Source organism: Denticeps clupeoides, unplaced genomic scaffold, assembly GCF_900700375.1.
Source record: "Denticeps clupeoides unplaced genomic scaffold, fDenClu1.1, whole genome shotgun sequence".
In the NCBI taxonomy this organism is placed as follows: Eukaryota; Metazoa; Chordata; class Actinopteri; order Clupeiformes; family Denticipitidae; genus Denticeps; species Denticeps clupeoides.
Window position 1 is genome coordinate 170140 of NW_021630117.1, and position 15998 is coordinate 186137.

The window sequence follows — 15998 nt, forward strand, 5'->3', positions numbered from 1 at the left end:
ATACAGAATTGTACCGGTCCACCTGAGTCCACGAGCTGCTCTTCAGGTCACCGTGACGTCTACAGGAGAAATCCACAGGGCCACAGAGAGGGTGTGTGAGTGTGTGCGTGCAGGTAATCAGCTGCTGTGTGCAGCATGATCCCAAATTCCTGAAAAGTCTATATGCTGCGGAGTGGAGGGCGAGTTTGGGAAATATGACATTTAATGCATTGTATATACATACATAAATAAAACACATGAACTCGAACCCGCATCCAACCAAATTGCACTTTTATACTTTACTGATATAACAAATCCATGTAAAATATTTACACCCCTGCGACGGCGCAGCAGCAGCACGCCCAGCGTTCGATCCAAACACCTCACGCACAGGCGCGATCGCCATGGGAACAAGTTATTTTACAAAGCAGCGGTGTCAAACTTGCGGCGCGTAGGCCACATCCCGCGAGACCGCTTTACGTAGATCTATCATCACGGCACGGCGATATGAGACACACAAACTACAGATCCCATAATGCAGTGCTTCGGTTGAACGTGATCTTTGCACTGCAGCTGAATCTGCACAGGAGCGTTTTCGGCACGTCGACTGCAAATGGCTGGTGAAGCCGCTCGAAATTCTATTTTTTGTGCCAAAGTGCCGTGCAAACTCGTAGGGAGTTCAAATTGTCAGCAAGGTACGCACTGCATTATGGGATGTGTAGTTTGTGTGTCATCAGCGCGTCACATCGCCGGGCCATAATAATAGATGTTTGTAAAGTGATCTTGCGGGCTGTGGCCTGCGGGGATGGGGAGCGAGCGCCCCCTTCAGTCTAATACGTGCTGCCGGGGACTCAGGCGTGAGCGCCTCGATCGGCGAATGTCAAACTTGGAGTCTTTACACCGCTGGCAAACGTATGTCTCCGGGACGTTGGACTTGCGGATTTTGGCGCAGGACAGGTGGATCCAGGTGCTGCACTCGTTGCACTCGATCATGGCGCGTCCAGCAAAGGGCTTCATGCAAAAACACGTGACCAGGTCCCACGAGTCATCGTCTGGAGACGCAGAACAGGAGAAAAACGCGAGAACGTTTTACAAACAAGCGTGTTAATCAGGTGACGATGTTGGGACTCTCAGTCTTACCCGAGTCGACCATAATGTCCTCATCGTCCGCAGAGCCGTCCTCGTCCCGGAACACCACCTGTTTTCCCTGCCGGAATACAGTCCGGGTTCCAGGGAACTCCTCTTCTTCTTCTTCTTCATCTTCCTCCTCCTCCTCCTTCACCAGTCCTGCCCCGCCCTCATGCCGCTCGCCTCTGGGCTCAGAGCACCAGCCACGCCCCTCCCCACTCGAGTCGGACTCCTGTTTACAGACAACCAGCCCCTCGGCGTCTACAGAAGTGTGGACGTGGTCTCTGCTCGGCACGGGGAGGGGGACAGGAAGGTCATCGCTGGGTTCCTCTTTAATGGTCCTGCTGACTGAAAACTCGGGCAGAGAACTACATGTCCATCCTGTTCTGCTAAGGCCAGCACCATCTACGCCCTTCCACACTTTCTTCTTCTTCACCTTCTCCAGCCTGTGCTCCAGCAGCAGGTGCTTCCGAGGCCGTCTTGCATCCGAGCCCAGGACGAAGCTGCTGGGTGGGGCTGGCGCGGGGACGGCAGGAGAGCGGAAATCGGCCGTGAGCCTCTGCGGGTCCCAGACGTCGCTGTCCACTGTGCTGCCGGTGCTGTTGGGCGGACTGGAGCTGCTCCTCAGTGGAGCCTCCTGTGGACGAGAAAAAAAAAAAAAAAAACCCAAAAAAACCATCAAGAGTCAGAAAATCCCTGCAGCTTCTCACAGACACTCATCCAGTCCAGCGCAGTCAAACCAGAGAAACCAAAGAAAGACGTTTCCACTTCATATTCCTCATGGTTGCAGACGAGAGGAGAGGAGGTGAAGCATCCACCCAGCTGCCACAACAACTTTGACCAAATGAAGGGACACAAAATAAGGAGTATTGAGAAAATACAGCAAAATGTGTCACATCATGGTCCAAATGTTTAAATTAAGGCGCAGTAAACGCTTGCAGAGGAGGACCAAGGATCTGATTCCACAGCAGGTTGCATGTGCCACTGACTTCTTCACTTGCTCTTATTGATATGAGCAGCACTGTTAAAGGTTCCCTAACATGAAGAATTTTTTTTTTTGCCTTCATTTCGGTCTTGTTGGTCCCCTAATTCTGTTTCTGAGGTCTCTTTCAGCCCTGCTGCAGAATAAAAGTCACTTTGATCCAGATTTCCCAGGAAACGCGCCGTTTCGGTGTCTGTAGCTTTAAATGCTAATGAGAGAGGGGGGACAAGGAGGAGAGCGGCCTATAGAAGTAACTGGGCATTCGCGGAAATGACGTCATCAACACCATCCACCAACCACAATGTTTGGTGCAGGCAGGAAGTAACATTTCCCCTTATGGCATCATAAGGGGACAAAATCCAGACCATCTGAGCTGCCGCTATCTGAGGCAGAATGACAGTGAAGTGATTGTCATTGTGAAACACTGCAGCACAGCACACGGTGACACTGTGAAATGTGTCCTCTGTATTTAACGTCCCCCTCGGTGAGCGGTGGGCATCATGACGGGCGCCCGAGGAGCAGTGTGTGGGGACGGTGCTTTACTCAGTGGCACCTTGGTGGGTCAGCACCCTTTACACGCCATTTCTAGCCACTGCAGGCCCATAGACAGGCTGGGGAACTCGTATTAATGTTAAATAATGAGACATTTTCAAGTCAAATCTTGAAGGGCCACTTCCAGAGGAAACGTGGCTGTGGAGCATGAAGTCAACAGACAGGGTTTGGAATGGATCGTGGTGGAGACTCGGTCCCCTCTTACCCTGGGACAGGGGGCTGGGGTTGGGGGGACCCTCTGTGACGGAGAAGAGGAGAAGGAAGAGGAGGAGTGGCAGGGCACTGCAGGGGGAAGGCTGGCAGAGCGGCTGCCCGAAGTGCCACCACCAACTCTGTGGATCAAACAAAGTATCAACAGCAGCACTGACGGGCGGAAGCGACGCCCGAACGCCGCCCCCTACAGCCAGCCGGGCGCGGCCTCCCACACCGGCCCTGTAAGCGGCGCTTCCGTGCGGCCTGGGAGCAGGCGAGCTGCTGGAACTCACCTCCTGCGGGTACGGAATGTAACCGGCGTAGGCCAGGACGAAGGTGCAGAACTTGTTGAAGTCCTCCACCGTGCGCTTCCTCCGGCACTCTGGCCTGCAGGCCTGCAACAGAGCAGCAGACGCGGCCCACGTTTCATCATCTGCGCCCGAAACGACCAGCCAGCCATTATTTAGAGAAGAAGACCCACCTGAGCTCCCAGCGTGGATGAAGGAGAAGCCCGGTCCATTTCTACAAAACAACCACACAAGAGCGCCGTTTAAACCCAGACAAACGAGTCGTGTAGATTTTATCCAGCAACTGTGACGTTTAAAATCATCATCATCATAATCCAGCTGCTCCGCCTGCCCCAAGTTTAACAGCAGTTAGCAGAGTGTCTTGTTAGCAGTTAGCTCCCCCGCAACAACAAGCCGCGTTCGAGGTGAAACGCGTGATGAACACGACGACAGCGCAGTCGTTCACTTACCTTCGATAAACGGAGGACGCGCGGAGGAGGCCAGCGTCAAAGTACGCGAGCTGCTCACTAAAACGAACAATTTTCTCCCCGAGGACCACAGCGGCGCAGCAGCAGCTCTAGGAAGCTCTGACTGACAGGCGATCTACTGCACATGCGCGGCTTCGCTCCTCAAACCCCTACTGCACATGCGCGGCTCTGCTACTCAAACCCCTACTGCACATGCGCGGCTCCGCTACTCCTCAAACACATACTGCACATGCGCGGCTCCGCTATTCCTCAAACCCCTACTGCACATGCGCGGCTCGTCTCCTCAAACCCCTACTGCACATGCGCGGCTCCGCTATTCCTCAAACCCCTACTGCACATGCGCGGCTCCGCTATTCTCAAACCCCTACTGCACATGCGCGGCTCGTCTCCTCAAACACATACTGCACATGCGCGGCTCCGCGGCTGCGGATGACTTTTCGTTTATTAATTAGGCCGCACGGTGGCGCAGCCTCCCTTCCCCGTGTTGGTGTCCAACTGCCGGACGAATTCTCTGGTTGTGTCTGCTCTGGCAGCCACACCCTCTATACGTGTTCCCCCTAATTTTTTAGGTAGGGTGACCAGACGTCAGATAAGATAAAATTATCATTTATTAGTCCCACAAGTTGGAAATTTACATCCAGAAGGTCTTTCAGGCCAACAAGCACACACATCCAATACACCATTTCTCGACTCCATATAAATTTCCAACTTATATATATATAAATGGAAAAATGGAAATGGTGTATTGGATGTGTGTGCTTGTTGGCCTGAAAGACCTTCTGGATCTCTCCGTCCCACATCAGTTTTTTTTTTTAAGTGAAGTGATTGTCACATGTGATACACAGCAGCACAGCACACGGTGCACACAGTGAAATTTGTCCTCTGCATTTAACCCATCACCCTGAGTGAGCAGTGGGCACCATGACAGGCGCCCGGGGAGCAGTGTGTGGGGACGGTACTTTGCTCAGTGGCACCTCAGTGGCACCTTGACAGATCGGGATTCGAACTGGCAACCTGCTGATTACGGGGCCGCTTCCTTTTTTTTTTTTTTTTTACAGTCCATCCTTTAACAGCAACCCGAAACACAATCAAGTTTCAGGATGGAAATATCTGCTGAAATTCACAACCAAAGAAAAGACTGCTTCTAGACAATACCATGTCCTAATAAATATAACTCACTCACTTATAACTTGTCAACTACACGTTTTTCCACCTTCTTCTCCATCTTACAGAAACGGACAGGTATACAATGTGGGCTTTCTTCATAACCCAGCCACTGGGGACGCAGGTGACAGTGCATTCCAGGTTGCCGGCCCCAAACCCAGTTAAATGGGCAGGGTTGCGTCGGGATGGGCCGAAGGGAGGAGGAGGGCAGACCAACCACAGAACGAGCTTCTGGATACGTACATGTATGCATGATGGGCGTGGCTGTCAGGTGATGTGAGGTCTCGTCCAGACACAAGACACTCTGGATCTGTCGGCAGAGCGGAATGCACATCAGCACGTCCGTGAGTTGAATTTCATTTCTCGCTGCTTTTCCTGCGTCTGCCCGATGAGATATGAGGAAAGTGAAAGTGTGCAGAGTTTACTATGCTGGTGCAGAGCTGGTGAACAGCAGAGATGAAGGGATTGTGGTGTTCTTTCCATGTTCTGTGGGTTGGTCAGGCTGAATTCAGCTGAGGGTATTAATAACAAAAGATGGGGATATGAGATATCACCTTTCGGACCAGTAGGACCAGTTCACATCGCTCAAGCCCACCACACCCAGATATTGAGACTAGCTGGTTTTTCATGTTTTTTTTGTGCAAGCACCCATTAGATTTGGATGAGACATGTGGTTAAATTGTGATTTAATGGTAAATATGTTAAATTATGACAGATTCAGACGGGGAGATAAACAGGTGGATTCGGGTAGACTGAGGAATACGAATCCCCTCCTGTGGCTGTTCATCAGTTCTTTCCCCTTCTTCCAGTTGTCTGAAAATTGACTGTTTGAATCGGTGATGGCCAGAAACCTCCTCCGGAACCCCAGTGGGGACGGTAAGGGGAGCACCGAATGAAAGAACCCACTGCGCGAAACATGCCGAGTTCTGCTGACGCTCTCTTGGTTCTCAGAGGGCCTGGAATCGTGGGAGCTGACTGAGAACGGCGGCCGTGAGTGGTGTGTGGAGGACATGGCACCGGACAGTCCTCTTTACGGCGGCGACTCCCCCACCAGCCACTACTTCGCCACCTCCTTCCTGTAAGTTCTGTCCAGTATTACATTTACATTTACATTTGAGGCGTTTACCAGACGCCCTTATCCAGAGCGACTTACAGTCAGTAGTTACAGGGACAGTCCCCCCCTGGAGACACTCAGGGTTAAGTGTCCTGCTCAGGGACACAATGGTAGTAAGTGGGGTTTGAACCTGGGACTTCTGGTTCACAGGCGAGTGTGTTACATATTTACATTTACATTTAAGGGATTTGGCAGACGCCCTTATCCAGAGTGACGTCTTACAACGTCTTAGTAGTGATAAAGTGAAGTGATTGTCACTTGTGATACACAGCAGCACAGCACACGGTGCACACTGTGAAATGTGTCCTCTGCATTTAACCATCACCCTGAGTGAGCAGTGGGCAGCCATGACAGGTGCCCGGGGAGCAGTGTGTGGGGACGGTGCTTTGCTCAGTGGCACCTCAGTGGCACCTTGGCGGATCGGGATTCGAACCAGCAACCTTCTGATTACGGGGCCACTTCCTTAACCGCTAGGCCACCACTGCCCCAATCAGATTGTGTTGATGGTGGAAGTTGAGACGTCTCAATGTACTCCTCTCATCTCCAGGCTGTGTCTGAAGAAACAGGTGGTTGACCTGGTGGCAGAGGGCTTCTCTCCAGACCAGCTGGACGCCCAGCCAGCCGTCACCGTGGAGGACTGGTGAGTTTCACTCTGGCTCCGCCCCGCATGGGTGTGGCTCTGTGCTCTGAGCGGTTCATGATGGAGTCTATGTAGGTTCTCCGGGCGCCCTGACTGTGGGAGTGTCTACCAGCTGAATGTGTATCTGCTGAATGAAAATCGTGAGATGATGGACAACTTCAGTCAAGATGGCCTGCTTGACCCTCAGAGTGGAGATGTTTCCTGGAAGAAGGTCAAGCCCTCGCAGATTTTTGTGTTCCTTCTGTATTCTGTGCATGTCTGGTGTAAAAAGGTTCATATTCTTCTCCAGGTGAGCCACACTTTCTTGGGCTACGGCCCTGGACTGCGCTTCGTTTCCTTTGAGCACGGAGGGAAAGACTCGCAGTTCTGGGACGGGTGGTACGGCGTGAGGGTCACCCGGAGCTCGGTGACGGTGGAAATATAAAATGGGGACCAGCAGGTGGGTTTGCATTAATTTGTGTTTTATAATGTCTGCTGGATGCATGCAAACTGAGTAAAAGTCGTGCTTGTTTAAGAATGCAAAGCATGTAGGGATTTAACAAACGATGTCTGATTTGTTTGTGGGGGTCTGAAGACTGAAGCGCCGCCAGGCCGGGACTCCACCTGCAGCCACTGCGAACCTCGGACTTCATCTGCCTTCCACACTCACTGTCCACTCCTGTCTTCCATGCCCAATAAACTGAACTCTATCAGAATCAGAATCGTGTTTGTGGGAGCAATGTTGTGGGATGTCTTCTGAAGTCCACTGTCATCTGTACAGTCTTGTAGTCTCGTTCTCTGTGTGTCTCTCTGCACTTTAAAAGCACCTAGAACAGGTTTGAGGAACCTGATCCAGGGAGGGCAGGAATAGGTTTTAAGGAAGACCCTTCAGTCAGCTTTAAAATGTTCAGACAGTATGACATGGACAGTGCAGGGGTTATAAAGTCCAGTAAATGACAGAGTGTCATGTCAGAGTTGGTGGCCTTCGAAGCGGGGGAGAGACCCCTGATGAGCAGCTCATGTGCTGGAGGGTGTGGCAGTTCCCAAACCAGGCAATGACACAGCTGATCAGGTCCTTGGCCTGATGGTTCATGTGAGTTTATCCACTTTACAACATTTACCAGATGTCCTCCTTATCCAGAGCGACTTACATTCAGTAGTTACAGGGACAGTCCCCCATTGGGTCTTGCTCAGGGACACAATGGTAGTGAGTGGGGTTTGAACCTGGGTCTTCTGGATCATAGGCGAGTGTGTTACCTGCTAGGCTACTACCACCCTTGATGAACTATGTGACCACCAAGGAACCTGGATGATGAGGGTGCTAGTAGCTCACCTACAAACCAGAAGAGTCGCAGGTTCAAACCGCACTTACTACCATTGTGTCACTTAACTCTGAGGGGGACTCTGTCTCCAGGGGGACTGTCCCTGTAAAAACTGATTGGATGAGGGCGTCTGGTAAATCCCGACATTCCAAGGTCCTGTGTTCGAGACCCATTTACCCAGGATCCTTCCTGGTGGCTTCCGCAGAGCGCGTCATGACGTCATCCAGACGTAAAATATAATCGGGAATGTAGTCATTACTATAAAAACGATTCGTTTCCCTGCAGCGGTTAGTCTCCTCCCCTTTTAATGACGCCTCCGCACCCTGATTGGCTGTCAGCGGAGGGGGCGGAGCCTCCACTGCGGAGGCAGGCGTCGGAACCGGGAAGTGTCCGGTTAAACAGCAGCGGACCGCGGCAGGAGAGACATTTCCACCCTTCGAGGACCAGGTAAGGAGTCTGCGTTACATTTACATTTTACGGGATTTGGCGGACGCCCTGATCCAGAGCGACTTACAACGTGCTTCCATGTTACCATGGATGAAGCGATCAGTTCTGGTTCACTAGGACCCCCAACTATGAATACAACCTTTTTATTCACTCTGTTTTAGTTTCTGTACAAAAGTAAGACAAATGTCCAGGTGATCCGATGCGTGTGGATGGTGCTGACCCCGCCACGCCCCGGCCTGGTCAGCAGCTGGACAGTTGCTGACCTCAGCAGCTGAGCCGGCTATAAAAGCATCAGGTCCTGAAATGCAACGATTCAGAGAGATTCTCGTTTTCTCCTCAGTTCAGCCATGGCCAGAAACCTCCTCCACAACCCCAACGGGGACGGTAAATATAATGGAATAGTCAGTGGTCGGTTTTAGGAGCGGTCAGTTGAATACGTTTACGTCCCTTATTACGCCCCTTCCAGAGCAGCTGGAATTCTGGGACCTGACTGAGAACGGTGGCAGTCAGTGGCGTGTGGAGGACATGCCAGGTGACTGTGGACATGAACACTGTGATCCCGGCTTCGCCCACTTCTTCGCCACGTCATACGAGTAAGAAGTTGCTGTGTCCGCAGGGCTTTGGATTTTTGATGGTAACTGCACTGATGAATGTGTGTGTGTCCTCCACTCGTCCCCAGGCTGTGTCTGAAGAGACAGGTGGTCGACCTGGTGGCAGAGGGGTTCTCTCCAGAGGAACTGGACACACAGCCAGCCGTCACCGTGGAGGACTGGTGAGCACCAGCAAGAGAAAAACTCACACATACAGCATCCAGACGGGATCCATTTCTGGTATTGTGGGCATCTGCAGATAGTGGTGAAGGTGGACTGGACGTCCTCGGAGGTTCTGGTGATGAACTCTGCCTGTGTGTGTAGGTACTCTGGCCGCACCGACTGTGGCTGTATCTACCAGCTGACTGTGTATCTGCTGGACGAAAACCAGGAAGTCCTGCAAGAGTTTAAGATCGAAAATGTGACACTTGACCCTGACGGTGACAATGATGGTACTTCCTGGAAAGAGGTAGGATGTAACTGGACAGGACAGTTTAATTTCGCCAGGACACGATGTAATCCTGCTCTAAACATCACTCTGACATTTTCTCCAGGTGAGACACACTTTCTCAGACTACGGCCCTGGCCTGCGCCTCATTTCCTTCGAGCACGGAGGACAAGACACCAAGTTCTGGGACGGATGGTTTGGGGTGAGAGTAACGGGGAGCTCAGTGAAAGTGGAGATGTAGAGATCGTCGGTAGCAGAGGCTTCATCTCTGTTAACTTAGTTTCATATTTCAGTTCTATCTGTCCTGTATGTAACCGGAGGACATGTCCAACTCCGTCTGCTCAAGTCACATTCAGTTCTATTTGTTACGCGTTTCCAAGAACAACTCCCACCCAGAAAGCCTAAACCACTACGTTATTTCGACATGACATGAAACATCTTAACAGTAGTAAGAATAACTAAAGTAGTAATAACTAATGTTAGGAAGTAACACGGCATGTTTAAAATGGCATTAACCACGCTGCACGTTGCAAGTCGCTCTGGACAAGGACGTCTGCCGAATGCCCCAAATGTAAATCCCAAGTAACCCTGCTGCTGCGATTTTGCACTAACGCATCGAGGCCTTCTATTAAACCTTATTTACCTGGACAGATATGCAGCTTTTGTGTTCCCTGCTTCCGAAGGTTCCGCTCACGCATGCAGGATCAGGGCCAGGAGTGATGAATCAGTGACGCTGATCATCTTCTTCATAGTCCTGCTCCCTTTACAGTAAAAGCGCTGCCAGCCATCAGCCAGCCATTAAAGGTCCCAAGACATGAGCATTTTTTTTAACGTCGGTCTTGTTGGTCCCCTAATTCTGTATCTGAGGTCTCGTGGTGCAGAATTACAGCCACGTTGATCCAGTTCCACAATGAGACTTCCCAGGACGCGACGTCTCACCGTCTGTAGCTTTAAATGCTAATGAGGAGGTGAGAGGCGGGACGAGGAGGAGAGCGGCCAATAGAAGTTGAGCGTCATCAACACCGTTCACCAACCACAATGTTTGGTGCAGACAGGAAGTCGTGTCGCGTTTTTTCCAGAATAAATAAAATGAACCCGCTGGTTCTACGGAGTCTAGCGTGACGGAACTTAAAAAAAAAAACATTCGTGCTCATTTTTACATCCAATCACCGAGTGACTGAAATGCTTCACACGTTTGGAAGCCATGATGGTGGAGATAATGTTTTAGGGGCGGGAAATTCTCTGGGTTGAGAAACGGGAGGTGACCTTTCCCCTTATGACGTCACAAGGGGACAAATTCCCGATCCAACCGACTGAGCTGCCGCTCTCTGAATGGTGAAGCAGAACGACCAAAACACTCTTTATACCACCTATCACCATTTCTAGCCACCGCAGGACCTTTGACAGGCTCGGGGAACTCGTATTGATGTTAAATTATCTCACAACGTGTAATTTTCAATTAAATCGATTGCCACCCTGCGGTCACCCTGCTGCCTCACCAGAGTATTCAAGTCAGCATGTAAATTAGGAATAAAAGTCGTGACATCATTGCATTGTTTCTAGCAACTACCCGCTGCTTTTCAATCACGACCAGATCACATCCCTGCTATGACAGTTATTAAGGCTCCATTCAATCTGAGCTGCAGTTACACACACAATAATAATAAGCCAGTGTAGAAAACACATTTTTACTTCGGAGCACTGTAGAAATACACAGTAAATTTACTCCATTAATACCTCAAGACCAGACTTGAGTGATCAAGAATTCACACACCACGCTGTAATAAAACGTCGGTAATTTCCTGTCAGCTTTTACCATGTTTCTGACCCCATGTCACTGTGTTTTATTAATACCTCCTGAATTTAAACACTTCTGACACGTAACAGTCAGGATGGAATCATCTTGTGGTCCAACTCGGTCTGAGAGCGCATCTGCTTGCAGAAGGCATCAAACTGCTGCTGCTCCAGCTCCGTCATCACCTTGTTCAGGGCATAGATCTGAAAAAAATAAAAAAAAGGGAAGAATGAAGATGAGGATGCAGATTTCACTGTCGCTGTCTGGAGAATGAAGATGAGGACACCTTAGTAAAGTTCTGTATTCAACAGGCAGTCACAGATCTTCGCTAGATTTTCTCCTACTCGTTAAACAGTAACCCAGAGATCTTCAAGAATGTCTGATAACTTACACACACGTTGGTTTGTAATAGTTGCTGCTGCCGAAAAATTGTGGAAATATGAAATAACTCGGTGCGCGTTTGACTCTGTGCAAAGTTTCAAAATAAAAGCCTGACTCCAAATTTACATTTACAGCATTTATGAGACGCCCTTATCCAGAGCGACTTACAATCAGTAGTGACAGGGACAGTCCCCCCCTGGAGACACTCAGGGTTAAGTGTCTTGCTCAGGGACACGATGGTAGTACGTGGGGTTTGAACCTGGGTCTTCTGGTTCATTCCGCTAGGCTACTACCACCCTAAATGTAACCCTAACACGATTATCTACGGCTTCCACAAGTGTGAAAGTGCAGGATGTACATGGATTTGTATAAAAATCTGACCCCAGCTGAAAGGCGCTATATTAATGTAGATTAAATTATGTCTTTCAATATTTTGAAACATTCGCGAAAACGGACGAGCGGCTGAATTATTTCGCAATTTATCGGCTGCAGCAACTATAAACAGCAACGTGTGTGTAAGTTGCCAGGCGTTCGTGAGTCTATGAAAGTGGAGATTTGTGGGCTCTCGTCCTGCGGCTGCCTGTGGAACTCGGTACTGCGGCGGTCCGGGACCTCGGATCTCTGCCGCTGCTTCAGCTCCTGCTGGGCGGACTTCTGCCTAGACCGATCCCCCCTGGTCGGAGTCTCTCGCTGCTTCTGCTTGTCTTTGCGGCAGGCGGGCTCCATCCCTCCAGCAGTAGATCTTCACAGCCTAGAACACCCGGATCCAGCACCAATCATCAGGATCGATCACGCTCGTTTTCATATTTAATATGGAGCGAACATACTCACCAGGCCGCTTTACAGCCAGTATTGATCCATTAATGATTATAACGACGAAAAAAGCAGGAGAAAATAAAAACTACCCCCCGTTTACCAGCTGATCGAATACATGACCCGGAAATCCAAACTCAAAGCCCCGCGCAACCCGGAACTAATCCTTCCTCGTCGCTCTTTCAAATTGTAGTTTCGTCTATGAAATATTCCAAACACATCCATGTACAAATTATAAATGAATTTCCCCTTTGTAAGAAAAACAGAAACGTTTATAAGCATCGGTGTGTATTTTTTAGTTGTTATTTCAGCGGGCAGAGAACGATTTCATGAAAAGGAATGTAAAGTAATGGATTTTGCAACGTGTTCCTGCTTAAATTCCCGAGATGAGCTGCAGGGGGCGGCAGTGAGGTTCTGGACGGAAGATGAAACCATGAGACTGGTCCGTTTTACTGAACCAGGTGGAGAAGTTTCTGCTGTGCAGCCTGACGGCATCCAGGCCCAGAAATAGCATCATTTATCACCATATGGTGACAAAGGTGATCATTCAAAAACAATGACAGATTTGCATTTTTTTATTTATATGATTTATTTATAAAATGGTCCAATACAAAAATGCAAATGTTCAAACATACGACATTAACCAGATATTTTTTAATATGATCAGAAATGAACAACAAAAGAAGAATGCCCTCTGCTCAATGTCCTCGATTATTATCATATAAGTAAAAAGCATTGTTGTATATATCAATATAAAAAATACTGTGCCGTGTGTGCTGAGGCAGCAAACCCTCTCATATCCGTGCACAAGAAAAAGTGAAAAACAGACTGGCCTGCCAGTCACATGCCGGTTTGTCACCGGGGTGCTCTGGTGTTTTGCATTATTTAAAGTTGGTGGTGCTTTGCTGCTGCTGCTGCAAAAACTCCAGAAATCCAAGTACAATGGTGGCCTCTGGGGAGCGGTGGCACGCCTTGAGTAAAGTGTAGATGCTCCACACACGTCGGGTGAATCTGCGCTCCTGCTGGGACACGCCGGCTCCCCGTGGCCTCGCCTGCCGGCTTCTGTTCGGCTGTTATTCGAGCCGCGGCGTGATCGTGTGTGGGACAGGCAGATGCTATTCTATACGTAAAAAAGCCCGCGGCCGTCCCGCATACCGACCCTCCTCCGTCCTTCGGCCCGAATAACCCCCGCAGGCCGTAAATCTCCCGTGGCTGATGCTGAAATACAGGATCTGCTTGTTAGGGCCTCGGCGGTGTCGCGTGGGGCGAGGAACAGGCGCTCTTTTACGGCCTCTCCTGACAGCCTCTTCAGTGTGTGCAGTCCTGGCACGTCCCGGGCCCGGGGGCCGGCCTCTTAACCAGGACCTGCTTCTCATTACGCCTGTTTGTTTTGGCAGCGGCCGCATGGCACTTAGGAGCGTGGAGCCCAGGCCCGGCCAGAACGCCGTATTTGTGTTTGGAGAACGTTTATACGGAACCGATAATGCCCCCTTTAACGAGCCCATCCTCTGGAACCTCCTCGCTTTCCGGCGTTCGGCCGTATAATTGTACGCGAGCAGCAACACGCCGGCCCGCGTGGTTTGTCATCAGGACCGCGCTGCCGGGGGACAGTTGAGGACACGCCTCCAGCTGTGCAAACAGCAGCGCCGCTGGGGACGCAGGTGTGAATCGAGCGCATGAATAACCACAGTGTGGCTGAGCGGCCGCCTGACAGCCTGCGCGCCCCCAAACCAGCGCGGGGCCTGCAGGTGGCGCCGTCGCTCTCCCGTCTGCCGCGCGGTTTATTGACACAGCAGAAAATATCGCGGCCCTGCCGCCCCCGGGGAGCGGCGGCCCAAACACGGCTAATTGAAGGAGACGCCTACAGTCGCCCCACTGTGCGACTCCGCCTGGCAGGGCCGGCTGCTGCTGGCACCGGGCGGAGGTGGGCGGCCTGGCCAGAGATGTCCCTCATGCATGAATTTTACTCGTTGTGGCGTGAGGGAGGCCGGATGAAGACGAATCACCGTTCATTTACATTCACCGCATTTACCAGAGTAGTGACAGGGACAGTCCCCCCCTGGAAACACTCAGGGTTAAGTGTCCTGCTCAGGGACACGATGGTAGTAAGTGGGGTTTGAACCCGGGTCTTCTGGTTCATAGGCGAGTGTGTTACACACTAGGATACCACCACCCTGTACCACCCTGTTCATGTAGGAGCATGAAATGGGAGAGGAAAAAAATCACTCTGTTCTTCTTACATTATGTCATAATAATTGAAAGTGAAGCGATTGTGATACACCGCAGCACAGCACATGGTGACGCGGTTAAACGTGTCCTCTGTATTTAACCATCACCCATGGTAAGCAGTGGGCACCATGACAGGCGCCCGGGGAGCAGTGTGTGGGGACGGGACATTAATCACGGGGACCTCAGTGGATTCGAACCGGCAACCTTCTGATTACTAGGCCACCATTGCCATTTGTCTTTGGCTCAGACTCTTTGGCTCAGACGTTGATCTGCAGATGAAAATGTTCAGAAATGGGATGAATTTTTTGGTGTTTTTTAGACGTGCACCTGCCCTTCTTGCCCGTATCTTGGTCGTTGGGAGCTGTGGAAATCTCCGGCCGGATTGTTTTACCTGTTTGCCATCACGGCCAACTATGTGTCCTGGAGCGTCCCGAGTGTGAAGCAGCAACACGTCCCTGTGGACTTCTAAAATTTTCCAAGGGAATTTCTCAAGTCAAAAAGTGTGTCCAGGTTCTGCTGGTGAGGGTCACACGGGTCACAGAGTCGCTCCAGTAACTGAATGTTACCCCCATGTAGATCATTCACCTCAAAGCTTTTTTCCAGTAAACTGCCATGTGTGGAACGCTGAGGAACACAGAACATGGAGTTCAATCCGGCTGACATTTCGGAATGGAAAGGGACAATGTCCTGGCAAACACACAGGTCTGGAGTCACAGATCCTGACGAGGACCTGATTAGAAGAGGCGCTGTTCTCCGCTGTAGGACAAACCGGTCCCTGGAGACCAGAGGTGTTCATGAGACTCGGAGGGCCTGTGGAGCTGCCAAGAGGACGTCACCTGTGATGATTGTTGGCAGGTAACCAGCCACCACGCCTCCCAGAAACCTCCACGGTTGAGTGGCACCCGACCTCAGCTTCTGTAAATTACCGTCAGATACAGGAGCATTTCGGGCGTGAGAAGAATGCGAGCGGCTGCTGGTTGCAGGACGTACGAACTATCGGAAACTCATTAACATATACACTTTATCTACAGGAATTATCCCCCCAGCCGCACGACTGTCTCCTGGGATTCTAGAACCTGTTCTAGAGTTGCTGTAAACGGTTATGGACCATGTAGGAGCAGAGATCTGTATCTGTTTATCTGCTAGAACCTGGCGTCAGGACAACGTCCAGCGGGTCAATGGGGGTCCCGACCAGGATGGCTCACCCACCTGTCTGCTCACTCTCCCCAGAGAGGCGTGGTCACAGGGGTTTCAGCTGCCGAGGTTTCTGCTCAGATAATCCTGCCACCTACAAACTTTCCATTCACTCAAAGTTCACGTTCCGCTTTCAGCCGCGAGCACGTCAGACGAAACAACTACATTCAAACAACGTTCCGAACTGACATGAAGTGGAGCGCGTGCGACACAGACAAACCGGGATTCATATTCAGTAATAAACCTTCGTGATGTGAATGCTGCTGCTGTTGGA

General features: G+C 50.7%; 4 protein-coding genes across 4 annotated transcripts; 2 read left to right on the plus strand and 2 right to left on the minus strand.

The window, feature by feature from the left end:
- Positions 1–184: 184 nt before the first annotated feature.
- LOC114783794 (PHD finger protein 13-like) lies at positions 185–3730 on the minus strand. The gene is made up of 5 exons (XM_028969297.1): positions 3591–3730; positions 3315–3355; positions 3127–3228; positions 1120–1744; positions 185–1031 (listed from the first exon to the last, which is right to left on the minus strand). The coding sequence occupies exons 2-5, from the start codon at positions 3351–3353 to the stop codon at positions 805–807; spliced, it is 993 nt and encodes a 330-aa protein (XP_028825130.1). The 5' UTR covers positions 3354–3355; positions 3591–3730; the 3' UTR covers positions 185–804.
- Positions 3731–5055: 1325 nt separating this feature from the next.
- LOC114783797 (F-box only protein 2-like) lies at positions 5056–7211 on the plus strand. The gene is made up of 7 exons (XM_028969300.1): positions 5056–5116; positions 5582–5648; positions 5724–5850; positions 6434–6526; positions 6602–6737; positions 6816–6965; positions 7101–7211. The coding sequence occupies exons 2-6, from the start codon at positions 5612–5614 to the stop codon at positions 6948–6950; spliced, it is 528 nt and encodes a 175-aa protein (XP_028825133.1). The 5' UTR covers positions 5056–5116; positions 5582–5611; the 3' UTR covers positions 6951–6965; positions 7101–7211.
- Positions 7212–8170: 959 nt separating this feature from the next.
- On the plus strand, positions 8171–9964 carry LOC114783796 (F-box only protein 2-like). The gene is made up of 6 exons (XM_028969299.1): positions 8171–8274; positions 8615–8658; positions 8741–8867; positions 8954–9046; positions 9189–9333; positions 9419–9964. Exons 2-6 carry the CDS (start codon positions 8622–8624, stop codon positions 9551–9553), a joined length of 537 nt encoding a protein of 178 aa, XP_028825132.1. The 5' UTR covers positions 8171–8274; positions 8615–8621; the 3' UTR covers positions 9554–9964.
- A 1017-nt stretch (positions 9965–10981) lies between these two features.
- On the minus strand, positions 10982–12455 carry LOC114783795 (small vasohibin-binding protein). The gene is made up of 3 exons (XM_028969298.1): positions 12320–12455; positions 12101–12239; positions 10982–11310 (listed from the first exon to the last, which is right to left on the minus strand). The coding sequence occupies exons 2-3, from the start codon at positions 12212–12214 to the stop codon at positions 11200–11202; spliced, it is 225 nt and encodes a 74-aa protein (XP_028825131.1). The 5' UTR covers positions 12215–12239; positions 12320–12455; the 3' UTR covers positions 10982–11199.
- Between the last annotated feature and the right edge of the window lie 3543 nt (positions 12456–15998).